Consider the following 20,613-nt stretch of genomic DNA (forward strand, 5'->3'; position numbering starts at 1 on the left):
AATAAAAGATTGTAAATGTTTCTATCTGGTCTGGCATGAGTAGGCAACCTGACTAAGTAGTTTAAAAAGTCTCAATGTGATGAAAGGTTACAAAAGTGTGTTTCATCTATTAACTCAAGTAATTATAATTGATTTAAACACGCACAAACTCAAACAGAAGGTAAACAACACACATTTGCACTCACATTTTGTAAATGAACGCTCATTTATAATGCTGCATATTTGAGACTCTGTCTTACCTCTTCTAGGTTACTTTTCTTTCATATTTGTCGTTAAATTTTAACATCTTAACAAAAGATGTTCAAATCTTTACTTTGGGAAATTATTAGGCAAACATCATCATTTTGGTTTTGTAACCCTACTATTTGACAAATCACCTGCTTAATTAAAGCTGGTTATGTCTGTCAGTTCTAAGCCTTTTACATCTTCTTTATTAACTTAAGATACTCTAGTAAAACAGGGTGTATCAGTTTGTGGAAGAAACTATTGTTTGGCATCTCTGTAACGTATCTTCTGGTACACTGTCGGTATCTTTTCCATCAAACATGTCACTGTTTTCTTCTTTTAAAAGAGACAAAACAACAGTTTTTCATCCTCGAGATGTACAGTTATTAATGTTGCAAGTTGTGTCTTTATCAGTTTATGATGGACTTCAGTTTTCTATACAACTTTTGGTGTTCTGGTAAACCACCAGAAGAAAAAAAAAATCATTAGTCATTGTAAGACTTTTGCCATTCGTCAAAAAAAGGCCAATTTATTTATTTTTTCACTAGCAAAACAGAATTGTTTATTTAGATGTAACTATTTAGATAATCGTAAACTGGAGAAATGTATTCTAAAACTTTATCCCAAGTTGCCTTAAGCTTACTTATTTCTTGGGAAATTTTTGGGCAACATGTTTATTCTTTTTAACACAAAAAGTATATTAATGTCAAGTGATGCACGTAAAACTGGACTGTTTTTGCATTTATTGGATTCATTGTTATTTATAAAACTACTAGCAGTAACTGTTTCAGCCACAAAAAACAACAATCTTTATTACATCTTAAAAATTCACTCTCTGATTCTGTGTGTACAAGTTAGGCTTATCAGTGAACATAGTCTGCATCCTGTGAAGAACATTATTGAAAAAGTTAATTAATTCGTTATTGTCAGGTGGGTGAACTTTGCGTTATTTTTTATGAAATAAACTATAAAAAACCGCCAAAAATTGAACGTGTTTCAATAATGATGTCAGAAGTGGGATTATTTTGGTGAGAAAAATAGTACTTTGGATAACTTTAAAATGACACCAATAACGCAAAAAGAGATCTAAAATTTCCTTAAGATAATAAAAGAGTGGAAAGAAGCAAAAACAGAATGAGACAGAAAAATTAAAATAACGCCAAAAGAACGAAAGAGGGGTTAAAAGAAGAGAGTGTAATATTTGAAAATGAATTAGGAATAAAAGTAAATTTAATCGAAGACAAAATCGATAAAACTATTTGAGATGTACAGAGAGGCAACAACAAGAAGAGACATTCATGAAATACGTAAATATTATTGAACGACAAAATAACGCATTTGTAAAAGTAATTGGTAAATGTAAATAGCCACATCTCTTTCTATAAAGTATGAAACAGGAGAAGCTATTTCTTCTACACCTGTTACCTCTATGGCTATGCCATCTGTAACTGTAGGGCCTATCTGGACCATTCCAGTCATACAACTATCAGCTCCAGTTTTATAATTTATGTGGCCAGTTTAACAGCATAATTCGATTAAAACAAACGAAGTGTGATGAAATTGTAAAACCAAGAATACTTTAAGTAAATCGTTGACTGATCACAACAATACATAAAAACCAAGAACACTTTACTTTAGATAAATCGTTGACTGGTTAAAATAATGCATACAAAAAACAAGAATCCTTGAAATAAATCGTTAATCTTTCATTAGTAAATTGTAACTTGCCAAACCTTATTATTCTGTTTATTTACACAACAGTAGTAATTAGTAAGTTAGACATTTATTTCCATTCATATTAATTGTACTGATACGTGAGAGTGGGCGTCGCCATATTTCTTTTGAAAACCTTGCAGAAGTGACGACAGAAGAAAAGTTAATCAAATGTAAGGTAGACCTCTACTGGAAGAATTAGAGATAAAAAAAACCACAAAACTGCATCCCTAAATTGGTATTCTAGTGGAAACGATATTCGAAATAGCTGATACATAAATAGTCATCAGAAAAAGGTATCGATTTAACTAAATGTACACATCTCTAACAAGTAACATAACTCTGTCTACTGCAGAGCCATCTATTGCTATCAATGATAACGAGGAAGTAAACATATCGTAGAAACAACTGATACGGATTCTAACGACTTTTATCTAAAATACAAAAACTCTGATGACCTAGAGAAATCAAAACTTTGGTACTTGTTTTGTGTTTTAACCAGTAGTTTCTAATACCCATATCAGCCACCTGTGCATTGTTTACATGCTTAAAATTGTTTGTAGACTGTCTCATATAACTGAAACTGTTTATGAAGCAAAATAACCGTAAAAAAACGTGTAAATAACGTAGTATAGTTTTCATGCAGGCTATTACGTCACCCTGGAGGCATGTACTTGTGATTCATACAACACGAGATGGCGACACGTGCTAAATCTGATGACTCATATACCACAAGATGGCGACACCAGATGAATATTGTGACTCGTAAGCCTGAATGTTTGAAAAGATAAGTTGTTCGTGAAACTTTATCCATATTTAAAAAACATTATCAAGAGACATGCATTTAATATTGCTGTGTTACAAAGCTTTGAAATTATATTTCCAAATAATATATAAGTGAACAGAATTATTGCCACATTCCTATGTCTTCCAGTGTTTCAGCAACACGTCTATAGACTTAGAACGCTTTAAGTTGGGCTTCAATACACGTAATGGTCACATTATAAATATCCATTGTTTAACTTTGGGTTTTAACTACAAATTTCTCTCCCTATAAAACATAATAATTGTGTGATAGAGCTTCACTGAAACGAGAATGAGGACATACGTAAGTTGCAACAAAAATAATATAAACATCCTTTTAAAATTATGAAGCTACTATTATTATTTTGGATACATATTTGTCATTAGTTGTGTCTGAAAACTCAGTAATCTGAGTTCCATGATTACTGTTAAACAATCACACGAATATCAAAATATCAGAATAAGATGCTGATCGGCATGTAGCGAAGAGATCAGTGAGTAATCATAATAATCAAATACTTCAAAATATAACGAAATATAATTCGAAGATTTGGAAGTTGAGTGACAAACACACCGTAAAATGACTGTTTTTTTAAAGTATTAGATTTCTTTTCATTTGTATTACAAAATAGACTATTTCATTTGACGATGCCCGGCATGGCCACGTGGGTTATGGCGTGCGACTCGTAATCTGAGGAGCGCGGGTTCGCATCCCCGTCGCACCAAACATGCTCGCCTTTTCAGCCTTGGAGGCGTTATAACGTGACGGTCAATCCCACTATTTGTTGGTAAGAGAGTAACCCAAGAGTTGGAGGAGGGTGGTGATGACTAGCTGCCTTCCCTCTAGTCTTACACTGCTAAATTAGGGATGGCTAGCGCAGGTAGCCCTCGAGTAGCTTTGTGCGAAATTCAAAACAAACAAACAAACAATCGTTTGGCGAATAGGCCTAAAAAGTGCTGAAATATTGAGTGTTAACCTAGCGGTAGAAAGCAAATAAATTATAAAATACTAATTAAAATAATAGTCTGGGATGCAATAAAAGCATCTTTCAGAGTAATTGAACGGCTTGGCTGTCTGTCATATTTGATAACAAAGAGAATCGTTCTTACATGTAGGTTTTCATTTATACAATATTATAAAATGGCGATCAAACAAATACATTACTTGAGTAATTATATTTGTAAAGTTAGAAAAAATGAATCCATGTTTTTATATTTCACAAGTTACAACGTTAAAATAATTTGTAAGTACTATTTACTTTTTCATTATAGTTTGTTATGTGTTGTGTATCCAGTTACTGCAAAAACGCGCTCCGCACTTGAAGTCATCAGTAGTTGGCGGTGGATGTTATTGACGAGATGTGTTTACTTTGGTCTTTCATTTCAAAACTAGGAGAGAGGGTGAGGACTAAAAACAAATAGCCCTTGTACAACTTTCGGTGAAAATTGTATAACCAAGAAACAAACCCCTGGATCGAGTTAGTGGCCTTAAAATAAACTTTAATTGCTTCCGGTAGGTGACAAGAAGCTTAGAAACTCGATGTGTGGAAGTCCTTAGGTAACAGCCACCCTTCAAATCTGTTTCACATCTGCTTAAATCCCATTTATAATGTGTTCAAAGAATTTATTCAAATTATGAAAAAAATTCGGATCACGTTCCCCTGAATCGAACCCCTTATTTTAACGTTCTAAATCCGTAGACTTGCTGCTGTAAGCGGGGAAGAATAGTTTGTTTGTTTTTGAATTTCGTGCAAAACTACACAAGGGATATAGGCGCTAGCCATCCCTAATTTAGCAGTGTGAGACTAGAGGGAAGGCAGCTAGTCATCACCACCCACCGCCAACTCTTGGGCTACTCTTTTACCAACCAATAGTGGGAGTGACCGTCACAGTTATAACGCCCCCACGGCTGAAAGGGCGGGCATGTTTGGTGCGACGAGGATTCGAACCCGCGACCCTCAGAATACGAGTCGTACACCCTTACCCATCTGGCCATGCCGGTTCCGAAAGACTGGAGTGAATCTGTTTGGAATTAGTAAAGCCACCTTGGGCTATCTACTGAGTCCACCGAGGGGAATCGAACGTCTGATTTTAGCGTTGTAAATCCCTAGACTTACCGCTGTACCAGTGGGGAACTTTACGTTGGGAAAGAGGAATTAATTAGAATTACACGTACATAAAACTACGTCTTTGATTAGCATCTGTCTGTTCGCTACATAATGCTTTGTTGGTTAATCTTAATTTAATTATATATCTACTCCTAAACTAATCTACTAAATAATATGTCAGATGATTAATATTTATTTCTCGTTTATTAAATCGGTTTCATTGTCTTTCGAAAACCACTTTAAAGGCTGATGAAACGGTGTAGATGTAACGAAAAGTGTGTATATATATATATATATATATAGACAAAAATAAAAATTGAATTTGTGTCGGTTTAAGGTATCGTGTTGTAGTTGTGTGTGCTCTAAAAATAAAACCGTGAGGAACAGACGTCAATTGTTAAAATACTTCCTTTTCTTTTTTTTTTTTTACTAGGCCTAGAAATTCTTATGGGTCGGAATAGATAAAGCAAGCACTTCTGTTCTGATGAGTTTGTAAAGATTGAGATAAACCACGTAACTACAAATACTTCCACCGCTAGGGTGTGCTACAAGCACTCTTTACTTAATAACCACACAAGGAATGATTTCACATGTGTAACACGGGTTAGAAAACTGCAACTTAAGACCAGCAGCAACCCTGTGGCTGAAAATATTCAAGCATCCATACTTTTTGCCTCGCTAGAGAGACAGAGAGTCCTCTAGTGAGGAAAATTCTTTGAGTTATTTTTATTTTATATAAATATATAATTAGTCACTTGAAAGTAAACTATTTTTAAAGACACGAAGTGCGATAACTTTCATGTACAAAGCAGAAGTAACAATAGAATAAATATAGAAAGTTATCCTACTTCGTGCCTTCAAAAAATAGTTTACTTTCAAGTGACTAATTGTTATATAGTATTAAAACTTTAATTAAAATAAAGTACAGAACAACAATTCGACAATTTTAGTTCACCTAATTCTCTTTGTTAACCTGAAGATGACCTAAGTAGGTCGAAACGTTGTTCTGTACTTTATTTTAATTAAAGTTTTAATACCTATACCGACAGCAAGCATTATTATTTATTTGTAGTTAAGAACAAGGCTACACAAGGGCTGTCTGTGTTTCTGTTATCTAGGTCTAGTTTCTAGCGTTATAAGCCTTCTGATTAACCGCTCTTAAAACAGTAAGTTCATATCTTAAACTTGAAAATTCACAAGATTTGTAGCGCTCAAGATAGAAGTTCAATAGCGAAGTAAAGTCGTTTTAGAAGAAGTTCACTTGGAATATTAAATCTGCTCCAATGTTTGATATACAAATCGCTTTAAATTAATGAAATTTATATGTTTCTTGTTAACTGGTATCTAAACTCGGTTTTTAGAGTTATAAGCATTTTATTGTGTCTGTTGAGCCAGTGGGGATGAATGACAGGAAACTAAACATATATATCACCTGGAATTTCGTTTCCTTCTACCTATATCGTCCACCACCACCCCTTCGTATGAAGGCTTCTAACACTAAAAGCTGGGTTTCCATACCAGTGGTGGATGTATCACGGATAGCCCACTGTTTGGTTTTTTCTTATAGGAAAGCCACATCGAGCTATTTGCTGAGTCCACCGAGGGAAATCGAATCCCTGATTTTAGCGTTGTAAATCTGTAGACTTACCGCTGTACTATGCAGGGACTAGCCCACTGTGTAGATTTTGTTTAACTCGAAACAAAACTACCTTTTTCGATATTTTTTCAGTTCTTTGATCTACCAGTTACTTCTGAAACACGTGTCCTATGAATGAAACCTAAGTTTTCGACAGGGTGCTGAATCCCATGTCTACTGTCTCATGCCCTCAAATGTTAACATTCTTACATAATTCAGTTTGACCAACATTTTGTTGTTGTTGTTGTTTGCAGAAATATAATTACACAGGTGAAATCATGCTACTTGGAGGGCACATTCAGAAAACAAAGAATATTTGCTATCAGTAATGTGTTAATAATAATAGTACAAACAACAATAAGAGAGTCACCTTTTTATCTTTCCATATCATTAAACGTGCGTTGTTACTTTAATTTGTTTATTGTTTCCAATATAGATGAACATTTTCAATCAAAAGTTTACACCTGGATTTGTGATTATAAAAATAATGTATGGGTTACATTTATAGCAGGCGTGTTCACCTGTGGTTTATGAGCATGACGTCACTCGAATCATAATAACAAATCTGAAAAAAATAAATATAGTTTCAAACGTTTACTATTTATAGTCAAGCTTACAAGAAAAAGCGACTCGCTGGCCTAAGGCTTCGAAACAAAAAATAGTATACATTTAAAAAAATAATAATAATAAATCTGTTCTTAATCTGATTTACACCTCACTTGAGTCATCTTAATTGTACTGTTTTATTCTGAAAAGAAAAACACGAGTCTGGAAGTGTTTTTTCTAAAGCGCCACAGGTGTTTTGTTTACAGTTGATAAATAGTTACGATCTCTATATCCGGCTTCAACATTCTCCAGAAAACCGAAATTTTTGACATTCTGTTTACTTGTTTCTGCCAAAACTGAGCCAACTTTCTAGAGAAGTGGAAATTTTCTTCTTGCTTTAAAACTCTAATCTTCTTACAGCTTAATTTTAAATTCATTTATAGTTCGCGATAATATTTTAACCCTTAAAAAAGAATAGACACAAAATGGCGGCTCTATTGTCCTTCATTTGTTCTTTTCTTTTTAGAAGAAGATTTATTTTGCAGTTAGTTTTGTTTTTAATTTTTGGATCAGAAAAAGGCAATAACTTTTAAGTTAAGTATCTTAATTGGAGCGGCAATAAGAGGAAGCTAGATCTGTGACTTAACAGTTTAAAATTAGCTTTAACGGTTTAAGTTACTGAAAATAAAACTATTTTATCACCAAAATTTGTAAACCTCTCCAGTACACACTATAAATTTTGAGCGGTAACCAAAAATAAAGGGTGTGCTGAGGTGGTATTAATAAGTTTTTTTTTGGTTTGATAGTTATGGCGCTTGATTCGCAATTTGTGGGTCGTGGGTTCGAATCCCGTTCATCCAGCATGCTCGACCTTTCAGCCTTAGGGCAGTTATAGATTGAAGGTTAATCCTTTACTATTCGTTGGTAAAAGAGTAGCTCAAGGGCTGATGGTGGGTACTGATGACTAGCTGCCGTTCCTTAAGTCTATCACTTCTAAATTAGTGACGACTAGCGCAGATAACCCTCTTGTAGCTTTGCGCGAAATTATAAAATTTCTCTTCTCTTCTCAGGGCCCGGCATGGCCGAGTGGTTAAGGCACTCGACTCGTAATCCAAGCTTCCCGGGTGCTCGCCCTTTCAGCCGTTGGGTACGTTATGATGCAATGGTCAATCCCACTATTCGTTGGTAAAAGAGTAGCCCAAGAGTTGGTGGTGGGTGGTGAAGACTAACTGCCTTCCCTTTAGTCTTACACTGCTAAATTAGGGACGGCTAGAGCAGATAGCTCTCGTGTAGCTTTTTGCCAAATTCAAAAAACAAAAATAAACCCCTTCTCAGTGGCACAGTAATATATCTGTGAACTTATGCTGCTATAAACCAGGTTTCCATTGTCGTGGATGGCAGAGCACAGATAGTCGTTTGTGCATCCTTGTGCTTAATAACAAACAACAATCCATCAATGTGGAGTGTCGAGGAACGTACAAAAGTTAAATCGTCTTTCTCCACTAGTGTAATTACAAAATATGCCCTCACCTGAATACAAGCTATTGGGCCCACTAAATGTATTTCCATATAGTTGTAGTTACTATTCTAACATATTCGAGTTCCCTTTTCTTTGCTCGACCCCCACTCTTCCCGCAATTGCGGAGTCGTCCTTACAACACTGTCTCTCTTAATTTATCTATTTCCAACTAAAAACGACACCTCATAGCCATACAGGAGCGATAATAGAAAGTAATGTTTGGCAGTGTGACGTCATGAGTACAGGTTCCACGCGAACAACAAATGAGGTCGTACATTAGATTTAACATGAACTAGAAGCGGGTAGTAGTGACTGTTTAACAGATGCGTAGGCATATCGGGTTACGAAACATGGCTCGTAAGAACAATAGAAGTTGTTTATATAGTAAAAGAAATCTCTGTAGGTGTTTCCTGTTTTACGTTTAGGGAATACAGTGGATATTCATAAAAACTGTCTATCGTGATTTGGTTTTACTGCATGTCAGAGTAGACTTGTTTTCTTGGTTGTTTCTCTCAACGACTTTCTTTTTTTATTTCTTTTTGCTCGTGACCTGCTTAATTCTATAAAGAGAAAAGTTCTCTACACCCGTCTGCACCCTAAAGCGGGTGAAGCGGCTCTGAGATAAATATATCGTGTTACGTTATTGGTTCTTTTCTTGTTCCATATGTGCCGCAGCTTTATGAATCCCAGCGTTTGATTGGACTTGAAGTGTGACGTCACTTGATCTAGCCTGACGCTAGGCTGGAAGAGTACCTGATACATCTTGCTTGGAGCACTCTGTTGTCTCATCTGGAGCAAAGCGAACCTCATATTCTCTAAGATCTTCCTTTCTCCAACTTACCACCATGGTAAGATACTGTTCGTTGTTCAAGTTAATGATTTAACAGTTCTCGTAAACAAGGATAATAGATTATTATTACAGATTCGTCAATTTTTAAATCGTGTGTCCCAACTTATATCAATATTTTAATTGTATAATTTAAAATACGTTATTGCCTCGGTTATTTTTATATCAGAATAACCCAAGCGTTAGAAAAACTAACTACTAAATACAACAAAACTACTTAAATCGTTTTAGTTATTTTTAGTCCTAAATAACTGATTTCTGTGTTTAAAATATAATAATAACAACTTGTATGTGAAAATATCGTATTTATTCTACTTCAAGATTAAAAACAAAAGCCTTAGATACAATACTGAAACTTAGATATTCAAAAAAATCCAAGAACTAGTCCATCTTACGAAAATCTATGGTAGTTTTAAACAAACAAGTCGCACATTTAAAGAACTGGATAGACATAAATATTACTTTAAAATTGCTCGAATATTTCTATAATATAGATATGAATACGTTAATGGTGTTTAAACGTATTATGGAATTTAGAGTTGATATTAAAGCATAAATTCTTGCGTTAGAGAAAGACTGGTAAATTGTTAAATTAACAATAGTTACAAACTTTTAACAGCATGTTCAAACTATTTTACAATAGTTACAAACTTTTAACAGCATGTTCAAACTATTTTATTCAGTCCTTAAATGTTTCTTTGCTTGTTAGAAAGAAAGTTGCTATTATTACAGTTAGATGCCACAAAAAAAAAAAAAAACCTCTTAGCTGTGTGTACGTTATAAGAGTGGCAGTCGGTCCATTGGCTGATTGCCTCGCCTGTAGTCTTATATTACAAAACTAGAGACGGCGACAGATAGTTGTAATGGTTTTGCCATAAACACAAAACTTTCGGAACGTTGGTTTAATTTCTCGTGTTCGTAGAGCATGATTTATAAATTATTTCGGAAACAAATCACTCCGTGAAATCAGATTTTTCTTGTTTATGTTGTTTTCACAGTCTGAACAGTCAGTCAACGTTCTGATAGTTAGCTACTCACGACGATTGAAAAATTGAGCTAAAATCGAAGTCATCTCTATCATTATCAATTAATTCTAATCTTTATAGATTTTAATTTCCTGAGGTACCGATTTAAGATATTTAACATTCATAGGCAGTTTATTGTAGAGGGCTGTCTTCATTCGTTTTCTAATTTAATTGGCCCGGCATGGCCAAGCGCGTAAGGCGTGCGACTCGTAATCCGAGGGTCGCGGGTTCGTGCCCGCGTCGCGCTAAACATGCTCGCCCTCCCAGCCGTGGGGGTGTATAATGTGACGGTCAATCCCACTATTCGTTGGTAAAAGAGTAGCCCAAGAGTTGGCGGTGGGTGGTGATGACTAGCTGCCTTCCCTCTAGTCTTACACTGCTAAATTAGGGACGGCTAGCACAGATAGCCCTCGAGTAGCTTTGTGCAAAATTCCAAAAAAAAACTAATTTAATTTTTAGATTCGATTTATACACTAAGCCTTTCCTTACCAGATCCGTTCAACAATTATCCATTTTTCTATATATTTTTCTTGTTTTTGTTGTTGTTGTTGTCTTGTGGCTCTGTTATCTTTGAAATATTTGAGAATATTTTAAAAAGAAGTGTCGTATAAGAATTATCAGAAGACAAGCCCTTTCGGAAAACACGATTTATTAAAAGTTAGACCGAAAAGAGAATCTCCTCTTAAATTGATAAAGTTAGATGCTCGTACAGTATATCTGAATAAAAATTAGTACTTTTTTTTATAAATCCAAAGACTATAGTTGTGCTAAAACTGGTATAAGATATCATTGTTAACACACTTGGTTCACTGTGTATATTGATACTGTATTTTCAGATAATTTTTGAATGTCTCATGTATTCATACTCCTTTGTGATTCGTTATTTTACGCGTTCGTACGTAAGCCTTTCCTCTCCTTTTTAAACAGTAACAACTTTGCTTCCCTTAAGATGTGCTGTTAAAATTTACTAATCATTATTTTCCCCATACCCTCTATTCATTTGCACCTAATTATAAGTAGCAAAACAAATACAGAGCAACAGAGATGTAGATCTTTGCTACTCTAAAAACTATAATCTAAATACTTCCTCCTATAGTCAAATAGCAGTGCTTGCTTTCTCCTGGGCAGATCATCCAGAAATAGACTTTGGGTACCTGCCGCTTGGGGGACAAGAGGCGAAAATACAGACTGCACAAAGTGCAGTTTGCCATTGCCTTTTTAGGTATGGCTATTATTAGAGTATAAAAATGGCGACCATCTCTTCTTAAAAACACAAGAGAGATAAAAAAAATGTTTCAAACAAGGACTTTCAGGCCATCGTTACGAGAAGGGGAACTCTAGATGGCAGCATTGAATATCTTATTATCTTTGTGATACATACATAGATACATGTCTACGGTTTTTTGGTTTTTGCAGTAGCTGTGCATATTCTAATACAGGCGTCTAAATGCCTCAGAGATGATATGTCTATAAATTACCACAAAAATAGTGTTTACACACCAGCACCACTCTGTATGTAACACAAATACACTTACAGATATGAACTTGCTGTCTCAGCCTTATTTTTGAAGGTACTTTTTTATTCTCCTTAACAAATGCAAAATTTTAGCCGAAAATTATAGGGTCACCAGCGACTAATTTATGAACTTACACCGTTAAAAATCGAGTTTCAATACCCACGGCGGGTACAACATAAATAACTCGTTGTATAGCTTTGAGCTTTTAAAAACTTTTCGGTTTAAACGCCGAAAGCTGGCTAAGTATTGAAACTAAACACGTTGTTTTCTTACAGCATCTCTCTACTGAGCCCACTGAGGGGAATCGAACCGCTGAGTTTAGCGTTGTAAATCCGTAGACTTACTAGCGGTGGGCGTTAAACACGATAACATCTGTAATGGACAAACTAAGGCGAATGTGTTAAAGTGATTTTTATAAATAAATACAGTTGTGTATAATACGTTTTGAAGGTGCCTTAATTTGTCATCTTTAACGTTTCTCTCATTGCATTATTGCTTTCCTAGCATCGTTCGTGAAGAGCTACGCTTGTTATCAATGAAGCCGGGTAAGGCCTAGTAGTAACCTATTGAACTGTGTATCTGAGGGTGCATGGCTCGCGTCTCTTTGCCGCAAAAACCATACTCCGCGTTTAGATGCTGTGAATGCCTTATAAGAGTGACTCTTAACCCCCGTCATTATAATTGGAATATCTAAACAGTTAGCAGTAGGTGCTATTGAATAGTTGTCTTCCCTCTAGTCTATCAGTTCAACCCGTGGTGGGCAGAACAGAGTTAGCCCATTGCGTAGCGTTGTGCTTAAGTTCAAACGAATAAGCAAACAAGTTATCAGTTCAGATTTAGATACAATTATCGTAGATGCGTGCCTTTTAAACAAACAAAAGGCACACCTTGTGTTTTAGAATTAGCTTTATGAACGTTGAAACATATTACGTTTCTTCAGGCGGATGACAAGAAAGAGAAGAAGAAGAAAAGTAAGAAGAAGGAAGAGGCTCCAGCAGCTCCAGAACCAGAGCCAGCTCCAGCCCAGCCCCGGCCCCTGCTCCAGCTCCTGCGCCGGTATCTAAGGGGTCCACTAAGAAGGCGGCTAAAGATCGGGTTCAAACGTTTTCTCCATGTTCACTCAGCGCCAAGTACAAGAATTCAAGGAGGTAACCAGATATAGATACCTTAAAAACAAAGTAGCACCTTCAAGGAGGTAACCAGATATAGATACCTTAAAAACAAAGTAACACCTTCAAGGAGGTAACCAGATATAGATACCTTAAAAACAAAGTAGCACCTTCAAGGAGGTAACCAGGTATAGATACCTTAAAAACAAAGTAACACTTTCAAGGAGGTAACCACATCTAGATATCTTAAACACAAAGTAACCACCTTCAAGGAGGTAACCATATCTAGATTTCTTAAAAACAAAGTAACACCTTCTTATTTTACAGAATGATGTAACATGTCACGTAATTCTGAATGCAAAAAGATATATCTATATCTATATATAAGTTATTTCTTAATCTACCTTAATTTTGTTTTTCAATTTCGAGAACAATCAGTTAATGTGACCATTCCTTTTTCATTACAACAATATTTACTTTTATGAGATTTAACTTTAAAATGAAAGATATAGATCACTATTTATATTTATGAAATAATACATTTAGAACTAATATTTAACTTTATCAAATATAACTTTTAAGATAAAAGATATAAATCAGTGTTTAGATTTATCAGGTATAACTTTAGAATAGAATGTAGAAATTAATATTTAGGTCTATCAAATACGATTTTAAAATAAAATATATATAATTCATTACTTAGATTTATCAAACACAATCTGATTATAGGATACTTTATACTGTGAATTTTTATTATATTATTTTTGTCTATATTCTTGACAATTTATTATACTTATTAAACTCTTTTAAGAAAGATCTTCAAACATACATGTTACTACTATTAACATTATTTTTACGATACAATAAATACTCGTTCCTCTTAGATTGGGAATATATTTATCCTGACTAATTAGAAATATAAATATCGTATTAACTTTAACCTTTCTAGGCTTTTCAACTTATTGACCAAGACAAAGATGGTTTTATCTCCAAGAACGATTTAAAAGCTACCTTTGATTCTCTAGGTAAGTCACTTATCTATCCATTTTTATATCTATAACTGGCTGTAACTTTATCTGAAGGTGAACTGTTTCTTTCCCGGATAATCCATTCACAGGTTTCAGTTTTAGAGTACAGTTGAATGTGATGTGACATAAAGAACTGGAAACTGTCGAGTTTTTCATTTTTCGTCAGAAACTAAAACTAAATTCAGTCTTTGTTCACTGACCTGTGTTTATTAGAAAGGTAAATCATGACACCAAATTAACAATGTTGCTGTAAATTATTTGTAATCTCCGAAATTTTCCTGATACGGGAAGCGTTAGTCGACATCCGGTTTAAACATGGAAGTAAGTTGTTCGATCAGTAAATACACCAGTATTCGTATTAGATTTCTTTATCTGAGAGAGTCCACTTCATACCATACACGTCCTCGATTTCATAATATCTGGTTTCATGTTTTACAGGCCGAGTTATCACTGATGAAGAGGTCGAGACTATGGTGTCCGAAGCGCCAGGACCTATCAACTTCACCATGTTTCTGACCATTTTTGGTGACAAAATGACTGGAGGTAAATTTTTTTTTTCTTTTTAATAACTCATGATGAACTTCAACAGACAACACTATTGTCCAACTGACACTTAACTCATGATTAACTTCAACAGACAACACTATTGTCCAACTGACACTTAACTCATGATGAACTTCAACAGACAACACTATTGTCCAACTGACACTTAACTCATGATGAACTTCAACAGACAACACTATTGTCCAACTGACACTTAACTCATGATGAACTTCAACAGACAACACTATTGGCCAACTGACACTTAACTCATGATGAACTTCAACAGACAATACTATTGGCCAACTGACACTTAACTCATGATGAACTTCAACAGACAACACTATTGTCCACGTACACTTCATTATTGGTGTCCAAATCACTAAAAAGCACGAGTTAAGACCTAGCCAAAGGAACAAAAAAAACAAATCAAAGTTTTCTGACTGATTAGTCAGGACGTGAAAAATAATTTGTTTTTACAACTTGGAGAGAGCGTGACGTACACGGAGCTTAGGTTGTAAGTAAACATATAAAACTAGATGTACGTTTGTAGAGTCCCACAAAGTGTTCTGTTTCAAGAGTGAATAAAACTAAAATTAAGAGTAACAAATATTTTTATGTGTTGTTTTTGAAGTTAACGTGTAATGTTGTGTAGTAGCCTATATAGTGCATAATTCTTCTCGTGACACATAGCGTACGCAAGTTTTACTGACGTCACAAAAATATAAGTTGTAACGTTAAGCGTCCCTTATGTGACGTCATTTTAGTGTCTACTGACTGACTGACAGACTACATACTACTGTGTACTGGTGGAATTAGTTAAAACAGGTAGCCCCTCCAGACGGCTTTCGGTTCCCTTTCGGGGAAACTAGATGAAATACATTGACCATAAGAGCAGAGAACACAATTAATTGACTCCTACATATCCAATCAGAAACACTTTACTTTATTCCCAGTTAAAATTATGATGTTCACCAAAAATTAACATTAATCTAATAAATTTTTGAATTCATTTTCTCAATTTTATTGTTTTTCTTTGAGGTCATATTTCCAAGAAATTAAAGAATTTTTACTCTTAAATATCATTCTGTCATATTTTTGTTTTGTTAAATAGACTACGTTTCTAAAAATAGTTAAATTTCTCACTATCTTTATCTTTCTATTATATTCTTATTGGTTAGTTATCATTTACGTGACAGTATAAAAATGTTAACATTCAACTTTTTCTGACAACAACAAAATATATTCACGAAGAAAAAATATACAAGTTCTAAAAAAAATTGTATATTCACATTGTTATGATATTTCGCTGCGTGGGGTCTCCCGCTGCTACAGCGGAAAGTCTACGGATTTACAACGCTAAAATCAGCGGTTCGTTTTCCCACGATGGACTCGTCAGATAGTATAATGTGGCTTTGCTATAAGAAAACACACACACATACTCGTTGCTTAAGTTTCCTTAGAATTATTAGGCCTGTCTCTAAAACCTTTTCAATATTGACGTTGTTCGTCCTTTACCTAACATCCAAATTAAAGCACCGAAAATACACATTACAATGGTAAATATTTTTATGATAGGTACTGACGAAGAAGACGTTATTGTCAACGCTTTCATTCGTTTTGACGAAGGTGAAGGCTTAGTTCATGAAGATACGTAAGTCATCTGATTGTTTTCATTTCTTGTGTGTGTTTTTAAGCATTAACTTAAATTTATATTTACAGAAGAAATATTAGTTTAGCTTATTGAAATGTAAGTAATAAAAATAGTAAACATTCTCTCTTTTTTTTCCTCCTCAGTTTAAGGCATGCCCTAATGACTTGGGGCGAGAAACTCTCAATAAAAATAGTAAACATTCTCTCTTTTTTTCTTCTTCAGTTTAAGGCATGCCCTAATGACTTGGGGCGAGAAACTCTCCTCTCAGGAGGTAAGGTCAATTTCTTATTCGGAAAACTAATATTCTTAACAAACATTTTATGTGGGTTTTTAAGGGGAAAAAAAACTTTTATTTATTTATTATCTAGTACATCCAGATTGGCCTGAGAATAAATATTATTTTGAAAAATTATTTATTTAAATATTATTAAAGAATTGTAAGTCTTATTAGAACAAGTTCAAATTTAACTTTAGCCAATAAAACTAAACGTCTAAATATATATATTTTGCAAATTGTTTTAAAAACATTTACTAGGTCAATGTTTAATAATTCTTTTTTAATTTAAGGGTTATTTTATAAGGTAACCACCCACTGTTGGGTTTAAAAGAACGATTAACATTGTAGATAAGATAGTGTCAATTACCATTCTAATGCAATAAAACAAATCAACGCTAAACTCGATTTAACATTCGAGCTTACTTTGAGTTTTAGGTTCCTCTTCGTTAAATAGAACTTAAGTTCCCTTTCATACTGTAATAAAGTTACACAAGTTATACATTTGTTTAACACCAGGTGGACGATGCTTTCAACGAAGCTCCCATGAACAATGAGGGCCAGATTGACTTGAAAAAATTCGCTCAGGTTCTGACCAGAGGTGCTGAAGAGGAAGAAGAAGCCGGGGCGTAAAAAGTAATAAAAAATTAAAGTATCTTAATGAAGTTCAATTAGGCTTAATAATAAAATATTAAAGTATCGTAATCAAGTTCAATTTGGCTTAGTAATAAACAATTGAAGTATGTTAATGAAATTAAATTAGGCTTAGTATTTTTTTATTTCGCGCAAAGTTACTCAAGGGCTATCTGCGCTAGCCGTCCCTAATTTAATAAGGTAAGAAGAGGGAAGGCAGCTAGTCATCACCACCCACCGTCAACTCTTGGGCTACTCTTTACCAACGAATAGTGGGATTAACCGTTAAATTATAACGCCCCCACGGCTGAAAGGGCGAGCATGTTTGGTGCGATCGGGATTCGAACCCGCGACCCTCGAATTACGAGTCAAACGCCTTAACCCACCTGGCCATGCCGGGCCTAGGCTTAGTGATAAAAAATTAAAGTATCGTAATCAAGTTCAATTAGGCTTAAAGCTGTGAGAATATGCCTTTGTAGAATAAGTTAAATCACCCAGGTTAGATAGTTTTATTTTTTAAAGTCGATAGAAAAACTTCACTAAAAGCTATTTCATAGAAAATGTTTCGATTTACACTTTAAGTGTTGACAAAAAAGTATATAAATAAATCTAGTACATCTTTGGGATTATATTTTTCTGACGTAAAATTACTTGTCGTGTTTGTAATATTTTGGGCCGGTCTGATATGGTCTGGTGATTAGGGCACTTGACTCACAACGAGTGAGCATTGTAATGTTCCAGTTAATCCCATTATTCGTTAGTAAAGCAGAGCTGATGGTGGTTAATGTTAACTAATTGCTTTTTGATCACAAGTTCCCCACCGGAACAGCAGTAACTCTACGGATTTACAATGCTAAAATCAGGAGTTCGATTTCCCTCGGAGGACACAGCACTTAGTCTGATGTGGCTTTGCTATAAGAAACACGCTTGGTATCAGTTCTAAATTAGGGACGGCTGGTGCAGACGACCGTCGAGTAGCTTTGCTAATGATTAGCGTATCTGGCCCATGGGTCAAAGGGTCCTGTATCTCTCTCCCTAATTTTAAGCTGACGGACAAAATTAAGCAAGCTACCAGCAACTGCTGCTACAAGAGCTTTATCTTTAAAGGCTGACTTAACAGGACTGACTGTCACTTTTATGACACGCTCACAGCTGAAAGTATAGATCGTTTTCAACAACTTCACTATAGAAATTGGACCCCTTTAATCCATTAACCACTACGTCACATACGGTCACATTTCAAAGTTCGTAAAAACTATTGTAGTATCAGCTTCATTCGCACAGTGGCGATCGTATACGGTCTTTCATCTTCAAAAATCTCATTGTAGATACAAATATCATAAGAACTATAAATAAATATACGTGTGGTTTATTTACTGTTATTTTATATTTGCCAGTATATGACATTTACTCATGTTTTTTTTTACACCACAGGTCACAAAGGAGAGACGAAACCGAAATGTTCCCTGTAGCAAAGGTCTTAGTACAGCCAGCTCTGTACAGTCCATTCTATGATCACCCTCACCATACCACCACCTCACTCAGACTGTAGAAACTCCCGTAGCGACATCTAGTCAGCTTGAGGCTGGGATAATTATTGTATGTGTGACACAACTCCAGCCACCTCAAAAACTGCAGTGGTTAGAAAAAAAAATCATTCTTTTTGTGGGTGTTTTTTTCTCTCTTTATTTTTCTCGTTCTTTCTTTTTTTCCTGGTCATGGTGTGTGGTGTCTCCCTCTACTGTTCTACTGCTTACTGCTGAAAAAAACCAAAAAAAACTGATGTATAGCGACTGAAAATATCAATGTTGAAATAAATCAACTTTTTATACAGAGCTGAATTTAACGTTTGTGGTAATGTTTTTAAATTCTGTATATAACACGTGTCACGCATTCTTTTAAAATATATATTAAACCAGGCACACTTTTTGTTGAAAGGCAGATGGAAGTAATACCATTAACAAAACTGCAATAGCTCGTGTTGTGTTTACTAAATCAGTGAAGAATAATTAGTTTATTGTACTACCTTAAAGAAAAAATGTTTAGTGATGGAGAAAGCAAAATTATTTTGAAATAAATATTTTTCTTTTTTGTCCAGTTTTGAAAAATCAATTCCCAGATTGGTAGATACTACAGTTTCGAGTCTCTTATTAGTGAATACCGTTGCTCCGAGTCCGAGTATATATATGTCGTCATGAATTTGAAACGAGCGAGCATAAATATATCAGTAGTACATTCACAGAACATGTGCAATTAATTTAAAACAAATGTAGATCACAGTAGCTAGCAGAACATTCACCTAAACATAAACCTTTCTTAATAACGTTTTATAAGTACTACGTTCACTAGTAGGCCAAACTTCACAAACAAAATTTTAAACAGAAATTCCGAAACAAATGGTACGCTTAACTTGTAGAATTCCTTCGATATCGATTGATAATACACAAGCGACTGACTGATTAACTCGATTTTTTATTGTCTAACTCATTAACTGACACTGAACCAATTAATAAATAACCCGTTTAGTCTGTAGTTTTTATATCATTACTACTTTTGTAGAAACCAAAGGAAGCTTCGAGATGTAATAATACTACGCAATGACAAGTTTCTCGTATCAAACAAACATTTTGATTTAAAATATCAGTAATATTATTATCGAATTATGGTTGTTAGGACAATAATATATTTTAAGTACCTTTCTATAAAAAAACTAATATTATTATGCCCTTTTATATTTAAACTCGAATAAAGTAATCTGGATTTTTGTTAATTACTGAGGTTATCTGTTGTTATCCCTAACTTGTAACCATTAACCAAAGTGAAGGTAGCGAGTGAGAAGTACCTTGGCTTGGCATAACCAGGTGGTTAGGGCGTTCGACTCGCAATCTGAAGGTCGCGGATTCGAATCCCTGTCACACCAAATATGCTCGCCCTTTCAGCCGTGGAGGCGTTATAATGTAATGGTCAATCCCATTATTCGTTGATAAAAGAGTAGGCCAAGAGTTGGCGGTGAGTTGTGATGACTAGCTGCCTTCCCTCTGGTCTTACACTGCTAAATTAGAGACGGCTAGCACAGACAGCCCTCGTGTAGCTTTGCGCAAAATTCAAAACAAAAAACATAAGCACCTTACCATCTTAGTTGAGTGAGTGACTGTCACAGTTATAACACATCTTAGATTGCATGAAATATTCTATTGTACTTCACGGATATGAACCCGGGACTGTTAGCTCCGAAATATAAAGCTTTAAGATAGAGCCAACACACTATTTATTCAGTATATCTGGGTATTTTATAAAATTATTATGTTAATAGTCGTAACGTTTATGAGTATGACGTGGCCCGGTGATTAATGTGCTCGCTTTTGAATCCACATTTTTGCATTTGATTGCTTCATAAACACCCTCCTCATTATGGCACCGTTGATGCAGTATGAG

General features: G+C 34.8%; 1 protein-coding gene across 1 annotated transcript; it reads left to right on the forward strand.

Annotated features, from left to right (window-relative positions):
* The first annotated feature begins 9,357 nt into the window (after positions 1-9,357).
* LOC143253823 (myosin regulatory light chain 2-like) lies at positions 9,358-19,019 on the forward strand. Its single transcript, XM_076508239.1, is given in 10 exon segments — positions 9,358-9,399; positions 12,881-12,949; positions 12,952-13,026; positions 13,029-13,088; positions 13,999-14,074; positions 14,516-14,620; positions 16,196-16,271; positions 16,494-16,542; positions 17,065-17,181; positions 18,613-19,019. Coding segments are annotated over 9 exon segments (627 nt in total). The 5' UTR covers positions 9,358-9,396; the 3' UTR covers positions 17,179-17,181; positions 18,613-19,019.
* The last annotated feature ends 1,594 nt before the right edge of the window (positions 19,020-20,613 follow it).

Source organism: Tachypleus tridentatus, chromosome 6 (assembly GCF_004210375.1).
Source record: "Tachypleus tridentatus isolate NWPU-2018 chromosome 6, ASM421037v1, whole genome shotgun sequence".
Taxonomy (NCBI): domain Eukaryota; kingdom Metazoa; phylum Arthropoda; class Merostomata; order Xiphosura; family Limulidae; genus Tachypleus; species Tachypleus tridentatus.